This window comes from Larimichthys crocea, chromosome XXI (assembly GCF_000972845.2).
Source record: "Larimichthys crocea isolate SSNF chromosome XXI, L_crocea_2.0, whole genome shotgun sequence".
Taxonomy (NCBI): domain Eukaryota; kingdom Metazoa; phylum Chordata; class Actinopteri; family Sciaenidae; genus Larimichthys; species Larimichthys crocea.
Window position 1 is genome coordinate 14,755,044 of NC_040031.1, and position 27,780 is coordinate 14,782,823.

General features: G+C 39.9%; 1 protein-coding gene across 11 annotated transcripts in view; it reads right to left on the reverse strand.

The window, feature by feature from the left end:
• Window positions 1-26,674, reverse strand: part of tjp1b (tight junction protein 1b) — a 53,221-nt gene extending 26,547 nt beyond the window's left edge. For 9 of the 11 annotated variants that reach the window (XM_019269263.2, XM_027272949.1, XM_019269256.2 and 6 more), the window contains exons 1-2: window positions 26,146-26,674; window positions 18,031-18,172 (exon numbers count right to left, since the gene is read on the reverse strand). In XM_019269263.2, coding sequence (XP_019124808.2) covers window positions 18,031-18,172; window positions 26,146-26,297 — 294 coding nt within the window. In that variant the 5' untranslated portion in view covers window positions 26,298-26,674. Of the gene's footprint in view, window positions 1-3,893; window positions 4,096-18,030; window positions 18,173-26,145 lie in introns of those variants that run through there. The other 2 variants (XM_019269262.2, XM_019269261.2) reach the window with 2 other exon arrangements.
• Window positions 26,675-27,780: the final 1,106 nt, after the last annotated feature.

Here is a 27,780-nt window from a genome sequence, read left to right on the forward strand (position 1 = left end):
AAGCAGACAAGACAAAAAAAGCAGAGTACCATTTGAGGCAGAAAAGACTAAAGTGGGCTGCAGCAGAGAACAGAAAACCCTCCTGAATTGAAAAAGGACAAAAAGGATTAGATCTATTAGCTCAAGAGAAGGGTGAAGGGTAATGACCACCTCAGTCTGGAGTCACACCTCTCGAAGGATGAAAATATCACAATGATGCTAATTATACAAACTAATCCACGGTGTAAGCAGAGATAGAGTACTTCAAGGTAATGCAGGCGAACTCATTAAATTATTTTCCTTTTTATTCTAGTGGCACCTCAAGGCTATCACTAACACTGAAACACGCGCTATGTTCACAATCTCGCACCATTTCTTTTTTTCCAGCAACCTCTCTCTATGCAGATTATCTCTTTAAAGAGGTACCTGTGGATATATACTTGTAATAAAATAAGCCATTTGGTTGTGCATTACCACATATGATGTAAAGTTACGTTTCTCCATATGTCAACACGTCATATTAATACAGTCATGCAATCATTAGTACTGTATATCTGCTGTCACGTAGGTCATAACCCGAAACTGGATAAGCCCATTCGCCCAGTCAGTTTCTACAAATACACAGGACTACACAACTGCAGTCAAATTTAACTTAAGTAGGCAGAATATCAGATATATTCGTCCTTCCAAAACCACAATGACTCAGATGACTGCTGTTCCCATGACAGCTTAGGGCAACATGATTTACAGGCCAACATGTATGGCTGCCCTTGAGCAGCTGGACATTTTCTTCGTCTCACAATCCCTGCGACAACCCTGCCGTCTGAATTATTAAAAAAATAATAATAATAACTTTAATCTCGTAATGACAAATGTCAACTGTACTGTGCCTCCCCCCCTCACTTCATTTGACAAATCTGTTTCTGTGTCTAGCTGCTGTTTTATATAACATCTGAACTGAAAGCCTTTTCTACAACAATGACGTGGCCTGTGATGACATGTTTAAGTCACACACGCAAGATTGAACATTCATGTTATAGTTAAGACGTGTGATATTCCTGCATGCTTAAAGAGACTTTCAAAAACATTCATACTATTCCTAAAGTAAATAATTAAAACCTGAATGTAGAGCTGGGTGATAATAACAACATTAAGAACATATTTAAAAAAGGTCCACTGTGTAGGATTTAGTGGCACCTAGCAGTGAAGTTGCAGATTGCAACCAAATGAATACCCACGCCTCACCCTCTTCTTCCAAACATGTAGGAAAAGCTCACATAAAAAGCAAACCTCTGTATCTAGATCAGTGTTTGGTTTGTCTGCTCTGGGCTACTGTAGAAAAATCAACAAGAGGAAGAGGACCCGCTCTCACTGTAGATCATTTAGAGACAACAAAAACACGACTCTTATTTTCACACTAATGAAAACATACTAATGATTTTTATTCCATTCCTGCTAATACATACTCCTAAATCTTATGCACTGGACCTTTAATTAACAAGATATATATTTTATGGCCATTATTAGTGATGCTTGCATTTAATATGCAATCCAAACCGAGACTTCTTTATTATTTAATATTAGTTCAGCAGGCTGTAATAGTTAGCTTATGTTATAACTTAACTAACTAGTTATAACTTATGTAGCTTTTAAAATTCATTCTTGTCAAATCAGGATTGAATCCTCGATAATCCAAGTTTATACTATCATTGTGCACACCAGATAAACGAGAATGGGCGGCATGTCCCACCAAGATCACATCATCTGTCCATCCATCCATATACTATTTATATGTAAACAAACTCAAAGTTTTTGTCATAATAATTGACAGTTTTCAGCAAAACAATGGGAATGACTTGCAGATGATTGAGAAACTACAAACAGCGGACACATTTGCACTCCAACTGGGTGAATCAGTGGACACGTCCAAAGACGCACAGCTCTCTGCATTCAATAACCAATAATAACACATATAAGCTAATAACCAAGTATATAAACAGGTTCCTGTTCTGTTTGTCTCTCATCCAAGGGCTCTGAAAAAAGGTTGAAGACCCCTGAACTAAATGATGCTGTCAACGTGCAACAGGTGCTGTTAGTCCACGTTAGCAAGCAGGTTCATCCATTGACATGGAGATGAAAACAGTGAGATGGTTACCGCTCACACACACAGCTGACATGACATTATTATGACAGCTGGCTTCAAATAAAAGGATGTGAACTGTGTATTTATGCCAGTGTAACGAAACTGAAGCCAGCTAAGAGCCTAACCTTAGCCAACGGCAAACTAGATTAGATTAGATTAGATTAGATATACTTTATTCATCCCACCACCGGGAAATTTACTTGTTACAGCAGCAGAGGAAAGTGAAGCATACACTACAGAATTAGAAAAACACAATAAACAGACAGAAATATCTATAACCTACACAATAAACACAAAAAACAACCAACCTTCAAAAACACGTAAGTACTCTTCCAATAATATTTATTTATGGTCACTATTCTTCTCACACTATGGTCACTTTACATTACAATACTCTTTTTATACATCATGCCACTTTTATCCTCAGTACTTGTCTGTTTTGAAGGTTGATTGTTTTTCGTGTTTATTGTATAGGTGATAGATATTTCTGTCTGTTTATTGTGTTTTTTGTTTTTGCCTTTTCTACTTTTTTTCTAATTCTGTAGTGTATGCTACACTTTCCTCTGCTGCTGTAACAAGTAAATTTCCCCGTGGTGGGATGAATAAAGTATATCTAATCTAATATCTATCTATCCCACTTTTATCCTCAGGTCTTGTCTGTTTTTGAAGGTTGATTGTTTTTTTTTCGTGTTTATTGTGTAGGTTATAGATATTTCTGTCTGTTTATTGTGTTTTTTTTTTCTTTCTAATTCTGTAGTGTATGCTACACTTTTCTTGCTGCTGTAACAAGTAAATTTCCCTGTGGTGGGATGAATAAAGTATATCTAATCTAATCTAATCTAATCTAATCTAATCTAACAGACAAGTACTGAGGATAAAACTTGCATGATATATAAAAAGAGTATTGTAATGTAAAGTGACCATAGTGTAGGAAAGTGACCATGATACAAATAATAATATTACTGCAAGAGTAGTGACCATAATGTGAGGAATATTACAAAAGTAAGTGACCATGATATAAATAATAACTACAGAGTTATGAATGAAATAAGAGAAGACACTCTGAAGACAGTCTGAAGACACTCTTTGGGTTTTTTACAAGCGGACAATCAAAACAAGGTGAGCCACCGCTTGACCTTCCCTGTAATTCATTTTCCTTTTTAAAAAAACGATGTCGTATATCTACAGCAGCTGACCTCAGCTCGGTCCTCCGTCACTGCCTCTCGCTGCCTGACACTTAATGAATCCCCTCTTTTATATTTAAACCCTCTCGCTTCAGATCAACCCTCCTCCTTTTTTAGCTGGCCGACATTTTGTTCCAGCTAAGGCTAAAGGGGGCTAGCTCATCCTGAAGCTAACGGATACCTGGACGAGCAAAAAAAAAAAAAAAAAAAAAAAAGAAAAACACCACGTCCGCCCGATGACAGCTCGGCTGCGAGGCGTTTCGTGACTGGATATCATCGCTTGTGTAAAGCTCAAGCAAAGATGTGGACGCTGAACATCGTTTATTCATTTAAAAAATTAAAAAATAAACGGATAACGTCAGCACGCTGGTTGGTTAGCAGCTGGCTAACCGCTTAGCATAGCCGTTACCTCGGCTTGTTGAACCGTTATCGCTCGCGCGTATCCGCAGGGACACACACACACACACACACACACACACACACACACACACACACACACACACACACACACACACACACACACACACACTCACGCTCCTGCGGCTAAGAGCGACACACACACACTCCCCACAAAACAGCGTACTCACGGTTTAATCAAGAAAACCATTCACCTTCCTCGTCCTCACGTTGCGTCGCTTGTGTGAGTCTTACAGCAGAGGATCGGGGACGGTCTTCCTGGTGGTGTGTGGCTCCAGAGCAGCAGCAGCCGCCGCACTGCAATGGCAGGCAGGCAGGCAGGCAGTGGATGAAGCCTTCCTTCTCTCTCTCTCACTCTCACACACACACACTCACTCACTCAAACACTCACACACACCCCCTCCCTCCCCTCCTGCCTCTCTCTCTCTCTCTCTCTCTCTCTCTCTCTCTGCTCTCACACTTTCGGCTGCCGTCACCGCCGCGGTGACAGTGACAGGTTTTGCCTGGAAGAAACCATTCCGGTTTGTCCGCGGGGGAGGAGGAGAGGAGAGGAGAGGAGAGGAGGCTGTCCACATCCACATCCACATCCGCAGCAACAGCAGCAGCATCAAGCGTGAAAATACACCCAGGGGCGCCTCCAGGAATTTTGGGCCCCATGACAAAAAAAAAAAAAAATCAAATTGGGCCCCCTACTCTGTGCAGCTGTTGTCACCACATCTCTAGAACCTAACTATCCCATCAAAAGCTTTACATAACTCTAATTAATTAAAAGGCATGCAACTGTTTTGCGTCTTGTAGTTCAATAACTAGTACTAGCACTATATTTACTGCTGGTGATTTGTACATGCATGCAAGTCTGCATACAGTATGCAGTGCAGTTCACTATTTGATGCGAGATTAAAAGCCACCATAAAAATGTGCTAAAGCCCATTTTTTATTACACTTTTACTGCCCAAAACACGTAAAAACAAAGAGATAATTAATTTCATTATTATATTTGAAATATATATACTCAATGATGATGGTTTAATACATTTTATATTGGTGTTTACCAATTTTTTGGGCGCCCTGTCAGTCGTGGGCCTTGTCCTAACTTCTCCCCCCTATAAGACGCCCCTGCCACATCCACATCAGCCAGCAGCAGAAGCTTCCCGCAGCATCAGCGCCATTCCAGGTGAAAGTACACCCAGGGCGCCCCAGGATTTTGGGCCCCATGACAAAAAAAAAAATCAAATTGGGCCCCCTCGTGCAGCTGTTGTCACCACATCTCTAGGACCTAACTATCCCATCAAAGCTTTACATACTCATAATTAAAAGGCTTGCAACTGTTTTGCGTCTTACATACTGTTCTAGCACAATATTTACTACTGGTGATTTGTACATGCATGCAAGTCTGCATACAGTATGCAGTGCAGTTCACTATTTGATGCAAGATTAAAAGCCACCATAAAAATGTGCTAAAGGCCATTTTTATTTCACTTTTACTGCCCAAAACACGTTAAAACAAAGAGATAATTAATTTCATTATTATATTTGAAATATATATACTCAATGATGATGGTTTAATACATTTTATATTTTTTGCCCCTGTCAGTCGTGGGCCCTTGTCCTAACTTCTCCCCCCTATAAGGCGCCCCTGCCACATCCACATCAGCAGCAGCGAGCTATCCCGCAGCATCAAGCGCCATTCCAGCGTGAAAGTACAAGGAATTTTGGGCCCCATGACAAAAAAATCAAATCAGGCCCCCTCTGCGCAGCTGTTGTCACCACATCTCTAGGACCTAACTAAAGAGATATATATTTGATATATATATATATCGTGATCCTTTGAAACTATACGGCGCCCCTGAATACACCCATGGAGCTTTAACCAGCACATGGTGAACATAAAGTGGCCCATATATATATTTTTGAGCAATGGATACTGGACTGTTTTCATATTTTCACATGTGTCCAGTATGTAAAATTTCCACTCTCACTGTAGATCATTTAGAGACAACAAAAACACGACTCTTATTTTCAGGTGATTATACACTAATGAAAACATACTAATGATTTTTTTATCCCATTCCTGCTAATACATACTCCTAAATCTTACGCACTGGACCTTTAATAAACCAGATATATATTTTATAGTCATTATTAGTGATGTTTGCATTTAATATGCAATCTAAACCCAGAATTCTTTATTATTTAATATTAGTTCAGCAGACTGTAATAGTCAGCTATAACTTAGGTAGCTTTTAAAATTCATTCTTGTCAAATCAGGATTGAATCCTCAATAATCCAAGTTTATACTATCATTGTGCACACCAGATAAACGAGAATGGGCAGCATGGATCACATCATCTGTCCATCCATATACTATTTATATGTATACTGACAAAACAAACTCAAAATTTCTGTCATAATAATTGACAATTTTCAGCAAAATAATGGGAATGACTGTGAGGGTGCAGATGATTGAGAAACTACAAACAGCGAACGCATTTGCACTCCAACTGGATGAATCAGTGGACACGTCCAAAGACGCACAGAAATGATCAGATATCATGTTCATAACTATGTTTTCATTAGTGTAAAATCTCTTGAAAATAAGAATTGTTATGTTACTTGTAGAATGAGACAATCTACAGAGGGAGCAGGTCCTCTTCTACAGAGTCTGCCATTTTAAACCACCTTGTTTCTACAGCAGCCTAGAAGGGACAAACCAAACACTGGCTCTACATAGGATCTTTCGCCTTTAAAAAAAAAAAAGTGTCACAGCTACAGTAGTTTTTCCTAAACATAATTTCATATGAATATTAAAATGCTGTCTATTATTATTATTATTATTTATAGGGTTTATTAGTTTTAAATAAATTAATAATTAGATCAAACTATTTTAAGAAATAGATACCCACGTATTTGACCACAAACAAGGTATTTTGGATCGGATCATTCGGTTGATAATTAACAGTAAGACCTCAAAACTAAATCACAAAATGGATTTAGATTTTATTTAGGTCTAAAAATGTTCATATAGATTTGCACTATATGTCCAAATAAAGAAAACATCACTAGGATGTGTTTAACATAATTTATATATGAGATTACCTGGCAGTGTAGCAAAGCAATGTGGAAAAACCCTCTTAAAAATAGTTAATGTCTCTGTTGGAGCTTTCTATAGGCCACCCAAATTACTTCCTTCTCCAGGTAATATGATTTCCCTACTGCACCACTTCTACAGGTAGACTGCAGTGGGCCTAACAGACCTTTGCACACAAGGAGCATTGTAAGCTTTGCCTTTGCTGCATGTGAGGTAAGGTTACATCTTTAAAGAGCTTTTAACAAGCATCCTGATCAAACAGAGAGCTAATAAATCGGTGTGAAGATGAAAGAGCTACACTGAAGTGAAGCTACAACACCCTCATGGACCTAAAGAGAGGGGTGTTTCAAACTGTGAGCCGTGTTCAAAGCAAGACTTTCCAGATACGTTTAAATCACTTTTACAAAACATAGGAAAGGTTTTTCTGCTTTCTTATGCATGGCATTTAGGATTTAACAGTATGATACAACAGAGTAACATATATCTGAATGCTAATGTACAGGAAAGACAAGACCTTTCTCATGTTCAGTTAATATTGATTTGGCATATCCAATTTAAAAAAAAATGACTAGTTTGATTGATTAGGCATCCTAATCAAATACAAGGACAAGATGACATATCTCTTGTGCCTTCCTGTTTCTGTGTCTATGTATCTAAGTGTATAATCAAGAATTTTTCAGAAGCATAGCTTTCTGCAAAATATTCTTTGAATGATGAAGATTAGATATTTTAAAATCGATATATTGTTTTGTATGCAAAAGACGGTATGGGAAATCTATTTGGGCATCGCTTTTAACTATAGTAAACATAAACTCTTTATAGGGAAAGCTGAGGTAGGCTACTTAAGTAGTAATGACATGCTGCATGAAGCCATTTAAAATGCAGAGGATAGAACTAAAATCCACCCTACAGTCACGATGCTCAATACTCCTTCCCATGGGGTATACAGATTTAATCAATATACAGTAGAATGTAAATTGTGCACTGCACCAAACCACACTCTCAAGACTCATGCACATGCACTTTAGTTTTTTCGCTGGCTTTTCCAGAACTACCTAATTCTCTGCAGCACCTTCTGTTGTGCATTTTATCACTTTGAGATTGTGTGACCGTTCTTGTCACCTCTACCTCTGGCACTAATGAGCGCAGGAGAAGATAGGGGCTGAATATAATGCTGGAGGAGCACAGAGGTCCTGCAATGTTGCTGACGTAAGGAGACTTGTCGCAGATTCCATTGGAGGATGGGAAAGGAGAAGGGGGGTGTGCGGAGGGCTGAGGGGCGGCCGGGTGCATCTTGAATCGAAGAATATGAGTTGGCCAAGGTCATAAGAATTAGATAAACAAGGGCAGTCACATATATCCTGTGGAAAAAAACAAAATATGATGGATAGCAGTCATAAATATGGAGCAAGGAAATGTCACAAAAAAAGTCGATGAATCTATGACCTGCACCTCTACAGTTCTGTGGAGTCCATTGATAGCCATAACCTTTGGTAATATGTCAGGATAGTATCTGTCACTAAACATGAATGATGGTTAGATGATGGTAATTGGTATCATTAGTTATAATCATGTATTACACTATTAGGTAAAGTACTGAAGCAGAAAAATGTAATCAAGCTATCAAACCCCTCTGGAAATGCTTGAATGTAAACATTTTTTTATAGTCACCATCTGATTAAATTGGCTTTGATGTAAGCTTATGCTGCTTAACGTATCTCTGTTGAAGCCCTTGAAATACCCTCTGTTAATGCTACAACACTCTTTGCATCACTGGCTCCAACAGCACAGAGGGAGTTTCACATGCCGCACAACAGAATTATGCAGGGCCCCTCTCTTCCCATCAGCACATGCAGACACATGCAGACAGGATCCAAACCAGAGTATGACTGCAGGAACAAATCACACGAGTGGAAAAGCAAATTAGAAATTCACAGCAGGTTGGCTTTTAGAGTGCACTGCCCCTTACGGTGAGTGAGTCACCTCTCAGCCGTACGGGTCAGGAAAACAGCCTACTAAGCAAAGGTTGGCATGGCTATCTATGAGCTTTAATGACTGCAGCTATCAAATGACATGACAGACGTTAAACATAGCACTGCAGCAGAGGCAAATAAATGCATCTGTCCAATAGTAGCATGAGAGAAAAGATGATACTATGTGGCACCGTGTTGTCAAAGCTGCAAATTGGTACTCAAAACTTTGTGCTTCTTATCTTGTTATCCACTCTTTGGTTTTACAAATTGGTCTACATCAATGTAATATCATAATGGACTGAGCTGGCTACTTTACAGAGGCTTGTATATCTGTGATTTCTGTGTTGTCCTCTGTCAGTATCACTGACCTCTAACATGAGAAAGCAGAACACTGACTTGACAGCCAACCCATTAGTTCAGGATAGAAATTCCTTACACGAGGTTTCATAATGCTTTACACTTTGCAGCGCATTCATAGCTGAAGAAAGAGACAGGGGTCCATGATATATCAAGCATGAGATATCTTGTAAAGTCAGCAGTTAAAAAAAATGTATCAAAAAGGTGCTTTATAGAAGAATGAAGTGTGACCTCTGTGAAGCTGAGTTGAAGATGTACAGCAGTAAAATGCAGCTGAAACATGCAGGAGTTTCGCTGCAGCCTCCTTATCTCGATCCAGCTCTTTAGCAGCTGGTTGTACGGTATGTGATTGCAACACCCGTCCCACAAAAGAAGAAGAGGTATCTCATTTTTAATCTTGAGTATAACATTTAGACTCAGCATTTACAATACAGACATCAATTTTGATGATAATAATGCGGCCGGCTTTCCTCTTTGGTCTTTTCTGTACTCAGCTTTTATGTAAGGGTCAGCTAAAGCAATTAAACAGCAGATTTTACAGGGCGCTCATGTAGTTCTTTGTAGTTAAAATGGAAGCAATTAAGTTTTTATATTTTGATAATAACTGTATTGTTAACTGGCTGCAAGGAGATGCATGTGTAACATTTGCTGCGTTGCACTCACTGCAGAAAAAATGATTAAATTCAAAATTACCAGTCTGCAGTAAACATCTAAATCATTTCAGTCTCGTGTGTGAGCATACTGTGTCTTCAGGTGTAGTGTGCACATGGTGTGCAAGGTAGGTATTTCATGAAGCGGTAAGAAAAGTGACATAATGGTGTTGAGCTACAAGCAGTAAAACAAATGAGACAAACACCATCTGACACTGTGAACATAACAGGGTCTGATTGACAAAGCACAAATCTGGATTTACTGATTTAAACAATTTCAAAGTTAAAATCAAGACCCATGTACACAGGGAGAGAAATACATGATTTTTCAAGATTCCCTAAATGAACTTGTAATCTCCATCTCATTTTTCCCACCAGCTGAAAGCTCAGACATATCAGGTGACATGAAATGACCTCACATCCCCGGCCCCGCGGATCATGTGACAACAGGCCACCAACATCCAAATCCTCTCTGGATCAAACTACAGCATCATGAACAGTTGCAAAGAAGCAATCACCTAAGTATGTTTATCGTGAAAGGGGAGCACTAATGCTAATAAAGATGAACAATTCCAATCAGTTAATGTGCATGTGTGTATGACAGGGAGGTGAAATAATACCAAAATGGTGAGTGGAATTATTTTTCTTTGAAACACGACATCATAGATTGCCGTGCAAACCACTAAGCTGAACTCCTTGCGGGTAAATAAAAGCTTTTAAAGCAGCGGGATCCTGATCAACTCAGTTGTGATTTCACAGACAGCTGGAAGTGATGACGGCAGATTATTTATCTATGTTAATTAACCAGAAATAGTCTGCTCACACAAGACCAGGGAGACTCATTTGTCTAAGTTCTACAATTTTGTTTAGAAATACATCGTAAAAAATGCAATTTCAATCAGTGTGACCCCTAACCACCAGTTAAATTACTAAGGAAGTTGCTGTTTTTTAAAAATTTCTATCAAGTAGACCTTTAAATTAGTTTGGATTCATAAGACGTTGTCTATTCATGGCTTTTCCCCGAGAGAGCAACCTTGCTCAGGATGAGAGTAAAGCAATTAGAGGCCTTGGTGGTGTGAGATCAGGTGCTCCCCTCGGACCAGGCCGAAGGGGTATTGTGGAGGGCAGGTGATGGGATAGAAAAAGGGAGAAAAATGACCCAGGGGTAATTTACCGCACTGCGGAAAGAAGCGAGGTGATACTATAAATCTCCACCGTTTTTCAATTCAACTGGAAATTAATTTTGTCACAACTACAGTTTTACTCATTGATAAATCCAAAAGAGAAATTATTTCAATTATTTTCTTTTGACGGAGGAAACAGTGCACGGTCACTGAGCAGACCTCTGGGCAATACATCCTCCAAGTGGTGCGGTTAAATTGTATTTTGCCTGCTTAACTTGACCAACCACATGAGCATCAATAGACACTCTTCCCATTGTAGTAGCTGCACTGCCCACTGTTTGTAATAATCAAATGTATCTTAGCAACTACTACAACAGTTTCTATCACCACAGACAGAAAGCTAAACATTAATTTAAAACTACTGCACATCAAACCCCTCCTTTCTCCACTGCGTCAGCTATGCAAACATGGATGTTTCACTGTGTTCCTGTACATTTAGGTAGTAAAACTCTGCCCTCTGCAGGAATTCAGCTGAACACTATTTGTCTGCGTCAAGCATGACTGTCTCGAGCCTTGCAAGGGGAAATCTATCTGAACAATTATTCACGGTGGCGTGAAAACAGGCGTGAGGAGAGATCTGCGTGATTTCATCTCCTGCTGGCTGATGGCTGACGTGTGAGCTGATAGAGGGAGACACAATAAGGAGTTGGGGTTGTTCACCCACGGGTCTGCCGTGATGGGATGCTCCTGAGTTTAAACAGCATATGGTGCCTCCCTGGGCAACACACATCCTACATAGCCAGCAACACAGCAGGCTGTGTGATACACACACACACACACAAAATGTACACACATTTCTTCCTTTCATTCATTAAAAAAAAACAGTGTAGATATTTTTGGCTTTATGTGGGAAATGAAAATAAACACCTTTTTATTTGATGTGTTTCTTTGACCATAATTGAAACCGTGTTGTGTTGTGACATTAAATCTCACATGATTTTTTTTGTGTTTGATTTGCATGACAATAATAATCAGTTTTCATACATCACAGTGCAGGTTGCTTGATTTCTGCTATAAATGAATGAAGGATAGATTGTCACTGAATTATGCCATTATTATTGCTGATAACAGAAAAAGTGCAAAAACATCAGCCACTATTTTGATATCTATTAATAGTTTGTCCACTTAATGGTCACTTTCCAAACAAAAAGATCAACCATGTGCTCATACCAATTTCTCTAGTCGCTGCTTTTCTCAGTTTTATAGAACTATGGGTCAAACGATAACAGGTATTTTTATTTCGTGGATCAACAATCGATCGATTATTTGAGAAAGTAATCACCAGATTAATTGATTAATTGTTAATAATAATTTATCAACACCACAGTTCCTCAAGAATACTCAGAGCGTGTTTAGACAGTGACACATAAACCAGTAAAACACCAGTAAAATCTAGTTGGACTGGATAAAAACAAAATGTCGTCTCCCCAGAAAATGTGTTCATCTCATGATAATCAATCGTCAGACAATGCAATCTACAAAACGTCCATCAAACCGTGTGATTGATTACTGCAAGTTGTCTTAGCACAACCTTCCCAGTGCTTCATTCTTAATGCTTGACTTCCCCACCATGGCCACCATCTTGATTCCTACAAACATTACATCATCCTGCTGGTTGTCCTTCACTTGACCCCTCGCTCAAGTGCTCAAATAGGGGGGTGGGTAACATGCACATCAAGCACTCCTTGAAAATAAGCCAAAATTATAATGAAAGCTTGTTATTGTGGTATTAATAGATCCAGACTCTATTTCTGGAACGGAAAATATTGTATGCGATGTTGGTTTAGTGCTACAATTTCGCGTCCTCCTCGGCTGCTGGTGGTGCTTACTGTCCAGGTCTCTCCTTGTGACATAAATCATGCGGGAAAGTCAATAGAGTTGTTGGGATTTATGTGGGTTTGAGTCTCTTCTCTCGAAATGATTTGTTGTAGATGAGGGACACGAGTCCGACCATAAAAACAATTCCGAGGCATGAGTCATTTTCTTCAAATCTTCCAGTGACAATGAAGGTCTTTGCTGTTTATAATCTTCACCAATCATCCTTTAAGAGACTAACAAGAGGGTATTTTTATCCAATCGTGTTGCAAAGAACTACAGGAAATCTATTTCAGGGCAGCTTGCCTTATGGATATAATAAAACTGAGCGATTACGATAAAATACACTGATCACACATTATACAGTAACAAATGCATAATTAGCATAGCAATTATCCAGCTTTTTTTTTGTGAAACGTTTTCAGAAGCAAGCAGGGAAAACGATACAAATAACTGCTGCAGAGGCTGTAAAGTGACATGATGGTATACACACAGTGCCGAAGGCCAACAGTGATGTGCCATATGTCCAATCAGAGGACACATAGGTAGGCCTTGCTCCTGAGTCATAGCCTCCAGAAGCACACTAAACATCTGCCATCTCTTGTGGGATCACACACGCAACCTTCACATGCATCACACACGACCAGCTCCTCCTTATTGTCTCATACAAACCTTCTCCATGACCGACAACCATCCCCCAGTGCTTATCACCTAGAGGCAAAAAGCAATCATTTCCACCATTCGACTCTGTTCTTACCTAACAGACCTGTCTCACCTAGAGAAAATCAACTGCTGCCCTGATCACAGTGCCTCCCCTCATTCCCCCGCCTTCTCCTCCTTCCAATAAGACTTCCTACAGTGTTAGTCGTGATAAATCTCCTGCGCCCACCCCCCACGCTCTGCTTCTCCCTCCCTCTCTCCATCTCTTTCCACAGCCTTTGTGGTGTGTCTCACTCAGGTTCGGCCCTCAGCTCCCACCCTTGTGCACCTCGAAGCCTTCATCACACAGGAACAATCTCTCTCTAACAGGCCCTGAATATGCAGATTGGTTAATTCAGCTGCAGTTGCTCTCTCCGTAAATGCATCTGCAGCACTTTCCGAAGACTGAGCAGCGAATAAATGCTTACGCTGAGGGTTTTTTTGGTGGTGGTTAGGGGGGAGTGCCTCTGTCCACGGCAGACTGCAGCCAAGGATGGGATTTTAGTAGCAGGATGTGGAGAGCAGAACTAATAAGAGATTAAGACTTTGACCAAGGCAAAGCTCATGGCCCAGTTGGTGACTGATCCTGATCTGTTAAGGAGTAATTAATTTAATTGCGCTTTTCATCTTGGCTTAGTTACATCTGCTCCTGCTGATGCACTCTTAGTTTCTCTGCAACTCACCTGGTTATAGCCTCTGCAGCAAACATTCCTTTAACATTTTTCCAAAACAGCTGAGAGGGCAGGAAAAATACTGCATAAAAACAGATCTTTCCCAAAATCAAGGCACATGAAACAGAAACAGAAAGCTCAGTTTAGCATCCACACTGCACCAGGGGATACACTGTGGGGTTTTGTGCATGTGTAAAAGAGGATGAAATGCACATAAAAAAATAAGCAGTATATTCAGAATCATATCACTATTAATCCACAGCAAAACTCCCTGCAAAGGAGAGAGTTTACTATTTCTTGTCATTAATCCCTGAGGTTGTCTTTTTTTAGAGCAACAAATACAAGGCACAAAGTGATTGGATAAAGAGATTAGCTGTGTAAATAATAAAGAGAATAAGATTTAGTGTAATGTTAGGAACAGATGGACAAATGCATCTCCCTAAAGCATTAAGCAATACTGTAAACACTGCTGCTTTGAAATGGGACAAGGTGTTGTTGATGAACGCAGAAAAATAACTCCTGCTATACACAAAGGCATCGGGTGCATAAAAGACTGTAGTTTGCCCCCCTCTCCATCTCTGTTGTGCTTTCTGCAGCCTTAGCACTAAAATCTGATTCAAGCTTTCTGTGAACAAGTCCGCTGCTTGCCAACACAAATGACAGCGGGAGTGGGCCAGAGGCCAAAGTCCTCCCCTGACTATCAAGAGAGAAAAGCAATCAAAAGAAGCAATCGATATAAACAAAGTCTTAACTACTATTGATTATTTAGCTCTACGCTGATGGGCAATGATAGTTATGGACCTAAATTCATACACTCAGTTGATTAATATCTTCAGTTTTCTGTTGAAACAGCCAATCAGGCGAGATTCTTTCATTAGAATACCACTGCAGATCATCCAGCGGCTCAGAGGCAGTGTTGTGTCTGTTGTGACATTTTAGTAGGATGCAATGGAAACAGCTCCTCAGCTCAGCATCCTGCAGTCTCATCACTCACTGTAAGGCGGACCGTTACTTCCATCAGCTGCATTTGAGTTTGGGCAAGTCAGCAAGTTTTCCTCTAGTGCACACACAGCCTGTACAAAAGAAATATACCATGGAAAGGCCAGGAGCCCTTAGCTGAGCTCTCAGTCTCTGCTGAGATAGTGGCCTCTCGAGCCGTTTAAAGCGTCCTCCGAATGGCAGGCCATAAAGACAAATGACAGCGATGTGGTAAGCCGCTCTCTATGACTTACAGAGCACGAGAGAATATGAGAAGACACTATACTGCCTTTTCCATTCAGAGAAAGGCTTATGATCGTTGTGTATGGCTTTAAAATCAAGGCCACCACTAATCTGTCACTCACAGCCTAAAAGCATCCACCTCCGGCTTTTCACTGTCAGGTTTACTAGACGGGAACCGAATGGTGATTTTGCAATTACTTTTTAAATGTAGGTCTTTTGTCCAATCAGTCATGAGTCATTTGTTCGCCGAGACAATGACTGATAAGTGTTGCCAAATTCTCTATTTTAATCCATGTTACCTGCATGGCTAGGGGTGGCAATGTCTTCTCACCACTTTGCATCAGACTGATATATTACAGTAACTGCTGGATGGATTGCCATGAAATTTTGTGTAAATTCAACATCTACTGAATGAATTGCCATAAAATTGGTACCGATCGGTGACCCCATGACCTTTTAATCTATCACCACCAGCAGGATGATGTTTTTGCCTTTTACTCGCAAAAAAATAGTAAATGTATTGCCATGTAATTTGAAAAAGACATCCATGTTGCCCAGGGGATAAATCCTAATAACTTTGGTGATTTCCTAACCTTTCTTCTAGCGCTGCCAGCGGGTACAACTTCTCATCTGGTCAAATATTTCAATATCTACTGAATGAACTGGCACAAAAATTGACAGATTCTTTGGAGATCCCTTGATGTCTCCTAGCGCCAACGTGAGGTCGACATATTTTATTTGATGTCTCAATTGTTGGATGGATTGCCATGAAATTATACTGAGACAAGAGTAAGCCGAGAGCTGTTATTTAAACAGATAAATGTAGTAATGTAGACTGCACAGCACTAATGTTCTCAAATGTCTTTGCTACAATTGCTGACCAACACTTGTTCAATAAGTCCACCAGCTCTGTGGTTATTGAGATATACTTTAATGAGATGGAGCGTTTGAGTTGAATTCACAGTCAGGTCATAGCTGAGCTGTCAACACGATATAATTCCCCTGTGGCTGAGGCCCTCCAGCAGTCTACTGCTCTGTCTGGAAACAACAAAGTACGTGTGTGTCTTACAACTGAGTGTGCTTTGATTTATGCACACCAGAGCTCTGAATTTAAAACACTTCTTCTTGAATTAATAACCCTTTTGTATCTGAAACGCTCAGCAAAGGATATTTCATGATAATTTAGTGTGTCTATGAATGCGAAAGAGAGTTTCACCTTGAGCGTTTGGGAACATTTCAAGGTATTTAAGGATAGAGACACTCGTTCTTTTTTACAGTGTGAATATGGATGAAATATGAAAGTGTGTGTTTGTGTTTCTATGAATAAAAAAAGCAATCTTGGAGCTCAAACCAAATTTCTTCTTAGAAACCAATATAGTGACTCTTGAAGCTAAACAGGTAACCTTTATGAAAGTTGTTGTTTATGGCAGCGGATGACTGCAAAAGTTCATCAGCCTGTTTAACTTTTTTTCATCCAAGAACAATTTTTAATGACTAAGAAGTCAAAATTAAGAGATGAAATATCAAACTCTGCTTGCGGTGACATTCAAGATTTCCTTCTGAAGTTAATTGTAGACGTGAACACAGTTTTAAAGGAATGGTTGGATATTTTGGGAAACACTTTTTTCACTATGTCGCAGAGAGTTTTGTGAGAAGACTGACGCTGCCCTCGTGTTTACGTGGTCAGTATAAAGCTACAGCCAGCAGCTGGTTAGCTTAGCTTTTGCAAACAAAGGGGAAAAGATATAACCTAGCTTTCTACAAAGGTACAACAATCTGCCTCAGCACACTTCCAATGAACATGTTATATCTCATTGGTTTTATCTGTACAAAAGTGTAAAACTCACATTTTTTTGTGTAGATGTAAACAATATACTTTATATTTAGTTAGTGACAAGCATATTTCCCACAATGTCCGACAATTCCTTTATTTAAGGAAACATGATGACATGACACAAGAACAACAATGCAAGTCCAAATATAGTTCATATTTTTGTTGTGTGGTGCAACAAAACCATTTCAGGACTGCTGTTAAAAATGTTGCCAACAACAGAACAAATCCTTCATTTGCATAATGCATGCTTCAATTTGCAGCATTATTTTCCTATTTCTTTCATTTTGACACATTTCACTAATCAAAAGCAAATCCCAAGATTGCAGCTCCGGCATGAGGATGCACGAGTCCTTCAGGACTTGCTAAATTATCTGCAATTTGCGAGAGACGATCATTCGTGAAATGTGACTCTGTCACCACTCGCCATCTGTGTGTAAGCAACACTCACAAATCACTTTTGTGCAACGGGCCCTTGGTGCCAATTTCACATATGTTGCATCTTTTCTTTGGTCTAAAATGGTTAGATTCTGTTGATCTCACTGCTTTTTTTTACGCAACACAAACACCTTTACTTGCTTTATGCAACCTTTTTTAGTGTCAGATTTGGTCTATAGTGAATTGTTTATTTGCCACTGAACAATACAATGTCTGCGATTTCTTTCACACCTTCAATCTGTCAGTACCATGGCCTTTCAGTCACAGCCACATCTATCTAATGTCAGGTTGCTGACCCGTTTGTTCCGTACATAAGTGTCTGTACTTAGGTAATACAGCTCATTAATTCAATGTGTTTGCCTTTGAGTCAGTTTACTTACATTGGAGTCAAGGAGATCAATGCTGTCCAGACTCTTGCTCCTGTGAATGCGGCCCTTGATGCGGCGGAGTGATGGTTTGCCCTGATTAGTGCTCTCTGAGGAGGCTGCTGTGCCAGAGCCAGCGGTCGGGCTCGGGTGTATCCTGAGGTCAAAGGGGGATGGAGGAGGAGGAGGAGGACAAAGAAAAACAACAGAGCTACATCAGGGCAAGTATGTACAAATCTAGCATTGTTATATCACAGTAGGACAAAAGTGCCACAGGCGAAACAGAAGAAGACGTGGAAGAACACAGTGGTCACGTTTCTTGATTTTCAAAAGGCCACAGTCCCCCCGCTGGAGGAAATGGCATTTAAAGAAATCTATAATTGGATTTAATGTCACAGCAGCCCTGTAGGGGGGCTGGTTCGAGCTCAGGAAGTACTGCAGCTTCAAACACAGAGGGCATGTGCAGCTCTGTAGGTCACAGTAGCCAAACTGTAGCTGGGTCATGGTGAGATGTGGGCAGGAGGCACACTTGGCTGACCTATCACCAATGCTCTCAGGAAGTGTTTTACCCTTCATAAATGACATACTTAGACAGCACTGTTGGAGTCCTGCTGACCACATTAAAGCCCCCCGCCTCTCATTTCATTTTGTCTTTCCCATGCTCGTTGCCTAATTGCTGTATAATCTGCTGTGCCACAAAATTAATTGTCCCTGTAGGGATAAATGAAGCTGAACTGAGAACTTAGTTTATCAATCCATCTACAGCAGGGTTACCTTTTTAGAAGAGCCACATCTATCTCCTTTAAATCATATTTGTACCAATTTCTAATAAGGCTAAGATTATTTTTTGGCCTTTTCAAGCTTTTATTTTGACAGAGACAGCTGAAGAGTGACAGGAATGTGGGGAGAGAGAGACGGGGAATGACATGCGGGAAAGGGCCACAGGTCGGATTTGAATGCTGGACTGAGCCTTCGCACATGGGGCGGCTGCTCTACCAACAGAGCTAAACGCCGCCCTGATAAGGCACCCTTTCTTCCAAATCAATTATGTATGTTTTGTAGATCCGTTGTAAGTAATGTTGAGTAATTTCACTTTTTAATAGCAACTTCTGCCATTACAGGATTACTGTCATTTAAAAGTAATATGTTACAGTGTTACCTACTGAGAATAGTAACTCCTTCCTCCTGCCTTTCTTGTGCATGTTGGTAATATTGTCCAGAGACACTTCCACAACCTAAAGACTGTCTGAGTTATGCATGCGCACAAAAAGGAAAAGGTGCAAAGACTTTTCTTTTAACAGCAACGGACTGCTTAACTGAAAACATATTTAAATAACTGATAACTTTTAACACGTCATGTCACTTGATACACAACAAAAGAAAACAGGGTAACATGTTATTTTGTACTTTGTTACTCCCAACAGGAGTAAAAAGGAGCAACTTTTGGGATCTTGGTTGTGCATCAATATAGGTCTGTGAATTACAAACCCCTACAATTCATCAAGTCTAGAGTTAGAGTAGATATTAATATGTTCTTAATATCTTGATTTTAGTCCAAATATTTGCAGATTTTTCCAGAAGGTAAGGCGTCCATTAGCTGTGTCCTGCTAGAGGAGGAGAAACACAAAAGTTATTCTTATTTATTGATTGATGTAGTTATTAACTACAAATAAAGCCATTGGTTACAGCTTATAAACCTGTTTATAAATGGTGTAACGCCTATTATATCTACTATATATCTACTACTGTATTAGTAGTTAGGAAAGATGCAACAACGAATCAATTTATCAATAGTAAGTTTTCATTTTTTATTTCATTTTGAATGAGCAGCAGCCAATAGGGAAGCTCCAGCACTCGATCAACCAATGTTGTAACTCTGTTATCACTCAGTAAGACTTTTGTTTTTATTGGTCTAGCCCAGCTTTGCTGTGGTCCAATCAGAAGCTTTAGGATCAATAAGATTATCTGCATTTTTGTATTTCATATCATCCATGAATATCTTTGGACTGTTGGCCACAAATCAATCAATCTAAAGTGAAAACCTTGGACATTGTGGCAAGCATTTTTCCCTATTTCCTGACATTTTGCAGACCGAAACAGTACAGAATTTTGCCGTGACTCACTTCCTTCTTGCTTAATTTAGTACAGAAAAAGCTGTTTCCCATAAATGTTCAGCGCTCGTACAGCACAGTGTAGCTTAAATTGGTACTATTGTTACTGCTGCCTTCGCTTTTCTTCTCTGCACTCCAGTCCTTTCTCTCAGTGTCATGGAGGACAGTCACTCTTAATGAGGATTTACCTAACACAATATTCAATGAGGCAAAATCCTGTCAACACAGTGCGGCTCAGGAACAGTAGATATCCATTAGCATGCTCAGCAGCAGGCCCAGAGGAGCTCCCGAGGTTTGGAGACTCAGCAAGGGAAATTATTATGGAAAGGAATGAACAAAGATGGGAGGAGAGAGAACATCACCTTCCACTTTCTCTCTGCATCAATTCAATAGTTGCCTAAAGCAGTGTAAGGTGCTTACTGGTTGGAAATGTCAGGTAAAAACATTTGGCAATAAGTGCAGTCATTTACAAGCGACCGAAGATTATTCTCATAAACAATAAACCAAACATGACTAATGAGAAAAACTGCTTGGACTGTATCTCAGACCCGGTGCAGTCCTGCGCATTCAGAAGCTCATTTCTTGGATGTTGATTCTAAAATGGATTTCAGCCAAATCACTTCAGGCCACAAAGGCAGAGTGTAACATAGTGCCAGCAACTGTGCCGACTCAGATATAATGTGAAGTGAGTGATCTCACATCGCTTACGTGTTGAATTCTGCTACTCTATCAAATGTGCAGGTATAATGTGTTTTCACTTGAATGTTAGCCTCTTGTTTGTGCAGTTTGAACGCCACAAGGATGAACAGCTTTGGCACCATCCATTTAGTTTTGTACTTATTATGATCTCATGAAATAAGAAATAAGTTTAAAGAAATGTTTGCACATTCAGGGTTAAATGAGAAGATGGATATAATGGATGGATATAAGTTACAGCCAAGAGATAGGGGTTTCGTATTTAGCATACAGGCATGAAAGATACTATTAGTTTGAACCAGTGCCTCTAAAGCTTGCTAATTAACACAATACAACTTGTTTTGTTTGATGAAAACCAAAAGGTAGAAACAAAATGTTTGTAATTTTACCGGGTTCATGTGCAGGACTATTGCTTGACCTGTAATTACTGCTGACATTCCTCTAGGCCAAGAAATATTTCCAGGTCCACGTAAAAAAAACTCAACTTGTCTGTTTTCAAGTTTGGTTTCTGTACATATTAAACAGACAAAGATATAATGTGTTAGAGAGCTTTTGGACAGACATGAGGCAAATGGCGGTAACTGAGCATACATGGTCTTCATTGGTAATGAGCTACATTAGGACCCTGAATCATTCATTTGCTGTTTTGTTTTAGCAAACAGGTTGACAGTTTGACGTGTGGCGAGTTCACAATACAACAAGCATATGCTTGACCCTGATATGATGACTACTGGGCCTTTTCAAGTCTCTGTGAACAAAGAAAAATCCACCTCAAAAGAAAATGTAATTAGATCAACGCCAAGATCCGCTGGCCCCCACCGTCCATTACAGAGTGTGATAATGCAGTTTACAGATAAGGTAAGGTCAAACAGTTTCCTGATGCTATTACAAAGAAAGGATGAGGGACACGCACGGACATTAATCAGTTGCAGGACTTTATGCTGTCCCTCGGTTCCTTCTCTCTCAGTCTGCCTGGAGGACCCATCAGGTACGATTAGTTCAAGCAGTAAGGGCTACTGCTTAATCAGCAGGTCAATAGGCAATGTTACGCTTCATTCTTCCCATCTTGGCCACTGATAATATAACACTTAACAAGAGCAGCAATCCTCACGCAGACAAACACAATAAAACACACAACGACAAACACACACAATCTAATTCAACAGTAGCCCAAATCCAAATGAGTTATCTCTCTATGTTGCTTTTGTTTTCCTATTTTGGAGAAAAGGTGCAGGTGAAAAATAAAAGGAAACATTACATAAACAATAGACTTGTAATATCCCTGCAGGCCTGCAACAGAGTGTAAAGTTCATTAAGCCAGGTTAATGCTAATCTTTGGTTGTGTGCAGGGGGGGAATGAGTTTTTAGGACTGCAGGCAAGAGAAACATCTGTTTGCAAAGACTAATCCTAATTTAGAGAGCTGCTGCTACTGTTGCTGCTGCTATAGTCTTTATCAAAGGCAAGCGGAGCTGTGCCTCCTTTCATTTTGGGAGAAATGTGATGCACATGGCACACACAGTCTTTGTTTTCAGTCAGAGCGGTGTGTAATCTCACCGCCACACGCTGAGAGATCAGCAGAACAGGAAGAAGCTCTAAACCATTTGACCAGAAACGGGACAGAATTAACGCTGCAATTATGTAAAGAGCAGCCTTAAAAACAGTATACGAATATAATGCAATGAAGCCTTTTTTCTTGGCTGTGTGTCTTTCAGCGGTGACATCCTGTCTTACATCTGAATGCTAAATGTATTTGTGAATGGCGGAAATATGACGTGCAAGTACAGAATATAATATCTTTAACAGAGACAGCATATCGAGCTTTATTTATGGAAGGAACTAATCTTTTTTTAATTAACCTATTGATTTTGTTATTGAGCAATTTATTGTTTATTCTAGGAAGTAAAAGAAAAATACTGTTTAAAGAGATTTCTTCAAATTAAACACAATGAATAAAAAACTAATGCAGATGCACACATTCTGAAAGCTTTAACCAGAAAATGTATTTCTACTTGATAAGGATTAATCAATAGCGCTATATTTATTTTCAAATAATTGTTTCAGCTTCAGTGGCGTGTATCTGGAGCCTTATTTTAACATTTATGAATATAGACACACACACACACACACAAGTGTTGATGGGTTACAGATGAGTATTGATCCAAAAGGTCACTTTAATCAACCTATCAATATCATTTGTAGGAAAGGGTTAAACCAGAAAGAGCGTCTTTCTCTGAAATCCTTGCAAAGACAAGATGAGGGACATTTTTCCCCCTCATAACAGTGAAGAACTACACAACCCAAGGCTTATAGTTACTGCGCACATTTATCATTACAAGACGCTTTTCTGTGCTTTTTGATTCATGAGGTGTCAAAATGTGCTGCTGTACTTGACCTGAAACTCAAAGTTATTATTTAGTTGACAATGTCGCTATGCTGCATTTCAGTCAGCTGGACAGACACTCCATGTTTCACAAGGTTTCTTATTATACACATATATAATTTTTTTATTAACACAAACCTATTGCCGCTGTGCACCGTGTAACATTACATTTCATTACAGCGCATTCATTAGGCAGACACGTTTGTCCAAGGTGACAAAAAGATCTGTGCACGCTTCTCGTCACATTTTCTTATATAATAAACAGTAAAGAAGGACGAGAAAGGAGTGCAATAACTATAACTATAAAAATGGCATTTGGCAGCTTGAGCCACAAGGACGGCAATTTAATAGTACTACCACTAGTACTGTTGTGGTTAATACTATCACAGTTACTTGAAACTACAACTGTTGTTTTTATCTACAATGAGGATGACAATGAGTATAAACCTTTACCACTTTTTAATATGTTTTATCGCCATGTCATGTACTTCAGTTACTTCTTAGACCAGTTAGCAGCTTTTCCTGTTCTGCCAACGTTTTTAGATGAGATCATCTAATTATACCGGTGTTTTTGCAAACATTATGTCCTCATCTACACACCATGTACTCTTGATTTTTAAATAGCCTACATGATGCAGAGTTTCAGAATACATTTTTGCATTACAGCTAAACACTCTGCAAATGAAATGTAACTATTTTGCCGCCTTTCTGAGCAACCTTTGGTTTTCTTTCATTACTGTTACTAATATTTCTAATATGTCTAATATTACGAAATAAAAGCAGGAATTAACAGACTATAGATATATATACACAGGCTACAGACAGGTAATCTATCACAGTGACTATCAAGTCTGCAGTATCTTTTGTCCGTCTTCTTTTGTCTTTTGTTCGCAGACATGACATTCAGTGTGACAGATGACGCAAGTAACGCAAATCTTGTGTAAGTGTAGGTGTATTCAATGGGAAACAATGCCTGCTTAAAAGGTATAAAGAAAATATGCTGAAATATCTACAACACAGCGACATGATTGTCAAAATGGTTTGTGGTAATGAAAAGTATAACGCTATAAATTGAGGGCAAAATGCAGAAATCACTGTTTGGTCATGATATAAAGATAAAAAGTTTAGAGACAAAAATACTATTGGTGGATTATTGGATGTACATGAAGAGCTGATCACTTTTGTCACGGTAGTTGGTGCAACTGCTTTTCACTCTAGCTGTAAAAAAAATAAAAAATTCCAATTTAACAAGGTCAGAGCTTGCTCTATGAGTTACATAACTAGTTTAGCATTTTGTATCAGTGCAGTGCTGTAAATAAGACAAGGAGCTCCTTCCAAAATTGAATTAAATATGAAGATCTAAGTAACAAAATAACAATATCAGAAGAAACATGAAAGAAGTCGTTTGTCTTAATTAATGCCTTATCTTCTCAAAGGGGGGTAATTAGGCTAATAAGAGGATGACTCAGGAATATGATTAGCCAAGAAGACCAGGAGATACAAAAGCTGCATGTGATAAGTGTCTGACCCCCGCTGAGGTTACAGGAGACTGTAGTCATGTTCTTGTAAATGAAACAAAAACAAAAAATATAGTAAAATCATTTGAGAACACCTGATTGCACTGTAAAAACATCCTGTCGTACACGTATTTGCATCATTTAGACTGCCAGTGTGGATTTCTTTGGTCGTGATAATCTTTCTGGAGACAAAATGACGCTCAAGAGATTTTCAGCATCATTGTTTTGTCCTTGCTTCAGTCACAGGAAATGGTTTAGGTTGTCTTTAAAGAGGTGATGATAATCGTTAAGCCTCTCGCACACTGGAGCCAAGCCAGTGTAACTGCATTATGTGGGTAAATGATCCACACCGTGCAGATACATTTTGAGTTTGCGTGAGACACTTGCTATCAGAGTGCCATTGAGCCTATTGACTCCTAATTAACCGCCTTTGCTTTCAAACAAGATGGTAATCCGGCTGTAATTAGGGATACTATGTCACACACGTTGCATCCTCGGCAGCAATCTGCTTACACTGAAAGAAAAAAGGAATGAAAGGAAGACTGTCTTAAGGTAAACAAATGAACGAGGCCCGGAGGAGGACAAAGAGAGTGTGAGATGTGGTCACTGCAATATATAGTGAGCAAACAGGCACACGGAGTAATGAGGACACAGAAGAGGTGGACAGACACAAACACACATGCTGAGAGCAGAGTAATGGTAGAAAATGTTTAATAGACATGGCGGTGAGAGGTGTACAGAGGCCTGGCTGCAGCAGAGGAAATAAAAACAGGAGAGGGTCATGTTTCATGCTTTATATTTTATTAATTAGTTGTAACAACACAGCAGTGGGGATAAGAGAGAGAGAGAGAGAGAGGGGGAAGAGTGATGGTTTACCACATGGTTTGCTTGATGATGACATTTCCAGTGACAATGGAGGCCATATAGTACATGAACATTTAAGCACATGAAGTTGGAGGCAAAAAGAAACAAATGATGAGGATATGACATCATCCTTACGCATTCAACTTTACAAACTGATGAAGAAGGAAGGACACACAGCCAGTGGATGGATGTCACGCACACAAACACGCACGCATACAAACTCCCAGCATGCGGGAGTATAGTTGTCTTTATCTACGGTGTGTACGGACCACAGTAGGTGTGTGTGATGGTTGCAACATGGTGCAGACAGTCTGCAGTGGTTCAAAGCAATATAATGTCTTTTTTTTTTTTTTTTTTTTTTTTTTTTTTGTTGGAGAGTGATCAGGGCGCACCGTGGCTCCATGACCCGCTCATCATTTGACGAGATGTGGAAGGCAACAGCTCATCGGGCAGCACCCCCATTTTTTTTTCCTCCCCCTCCACCACCCCCCCTTCCAACCTGCATCATCATCATCATCACCATCATCATCATCACCATCCGCACCAAGAATTCATACTCACCACATACGCTTCCTGGGTGGAAGACAATGTTCTTTGTTGGAGGCGGTCACCCCCAGAGCCAGTTGCATTACAGTAATGTATTTCTGGTAATTCACCATGGTACTGTCCACCGCTACTAAAAATCCAACCCAAAGAAAAGCACAGGTGATCATATATTTCTTTATTCCCTGGCATCCGCCTCCGCTGCGTCTTCCATGCTCGGCATCACAACGCCATTTCCAGCGCTGAAGGACTGACAGTGAAAACACTCCCCGAGGAGCTGAGCGAAAGGTGCCGTACCGCTGCGACCCATGTCTGCAATGACACTCTGACCGTGTTTTAGCTCTCGCAAGCAGATCGCCGATCCATCCGATAGGTAGTTATTAATTATTTTTTTGTTGTATTTCTTAATTTCTTTTATACGGTCAGGATTTGGACATTATCTCCTTTCCTCCTGCCTCCTCCCTCCTATCCAGAGCTGGAAACACTCTCCTAAAAAACGCTGCAGCGTCCAGGCGTCCGTGTGTGAGGTAGGGGAGAGAGTGTGTGTACAGTGTAGTCAGAGGGGAGCGACTGCGAGGGAGGGGAGGAGGGAGAGGAGAGAGGGCGAAGAGGGAGGAGGAGGAGGAGGAGGAGGAGGAGGCTGGAGAAGGGAGGGAGGGAGGGATGTAGGGAGGCAAAGGACCGATTCATTTGGAGGTGTTCATCTCTTTAGGAAGTCTACAGTTTGTCTTTAATTACTTGTGAATGGCCGCTTATTTAGGAAATGGAGTGTCTTTGTGTTACATAACACTTCCTAGAAGAAGTGGTGACTTTAACAGGGGTGTAACTAGAAATATAACTAGAAATCTACCCCCCTACACCTTTTTTTATTTTGAAGATGTGGGTTATTGTTTTACTGTAGCAAGAATACAGGTGTAAATAACAAAATTAATAATGGTTACATTTCTTTGAATTGCTTTGTTGAACCAAATGACTTGAACATCTGCAAAGGTAAATGCAAAGTAATCATTGTTATCATCTACTAGTGTTGTTATATTACTGTAATTATGACAATATTGAATTTGTCTGTCTTTTATTTCACAAAGCTCTCACCAACGACTAAAAGTCAGTCCCAGATTTATTCTTGTCTGGCGTCCTCTTGCGTGGTCACTCTCTCTTTTTCTTTTCTCAGCTTCTTCCGTCCAAGTCCCCTTTTCACCTCCGTCATTATGTCCATAGAGGCTGCTGAGCATAGTTACATCGCCACGCTTGCCCAGCTCCAGTTCTGGCATGACACCGGCAACCAGAGGGGAAGCAGAATGCATTTTCTCCATAAAATATGATCCATTTGTACCAAAATTAGCAAAATAGTTAGTGGCGACTAAATGCCGTAAAGCGTTATATACTTATAGTGTTCAAAGTGATCGTCCTCTGAGCACAGATACGTAGGGGCACAGAGTGAGAATGACAGAGACGTCATTCACCTGATTACAAGTCAATGTAGCGCTTGAAAAATATTAAAAATCTGCTATTTTATGTTGCACAGTGTTGTTCTAAAGGATCAGTGTGTTGGATTTAGTGGCATCTAGCAGTGTTGTTCTAAAGGATCAGTGTGTTGGATTTAGTGGCATCTAGTGGCACAGTTACTGATTGCAACCCCCTCACCCCTCACAC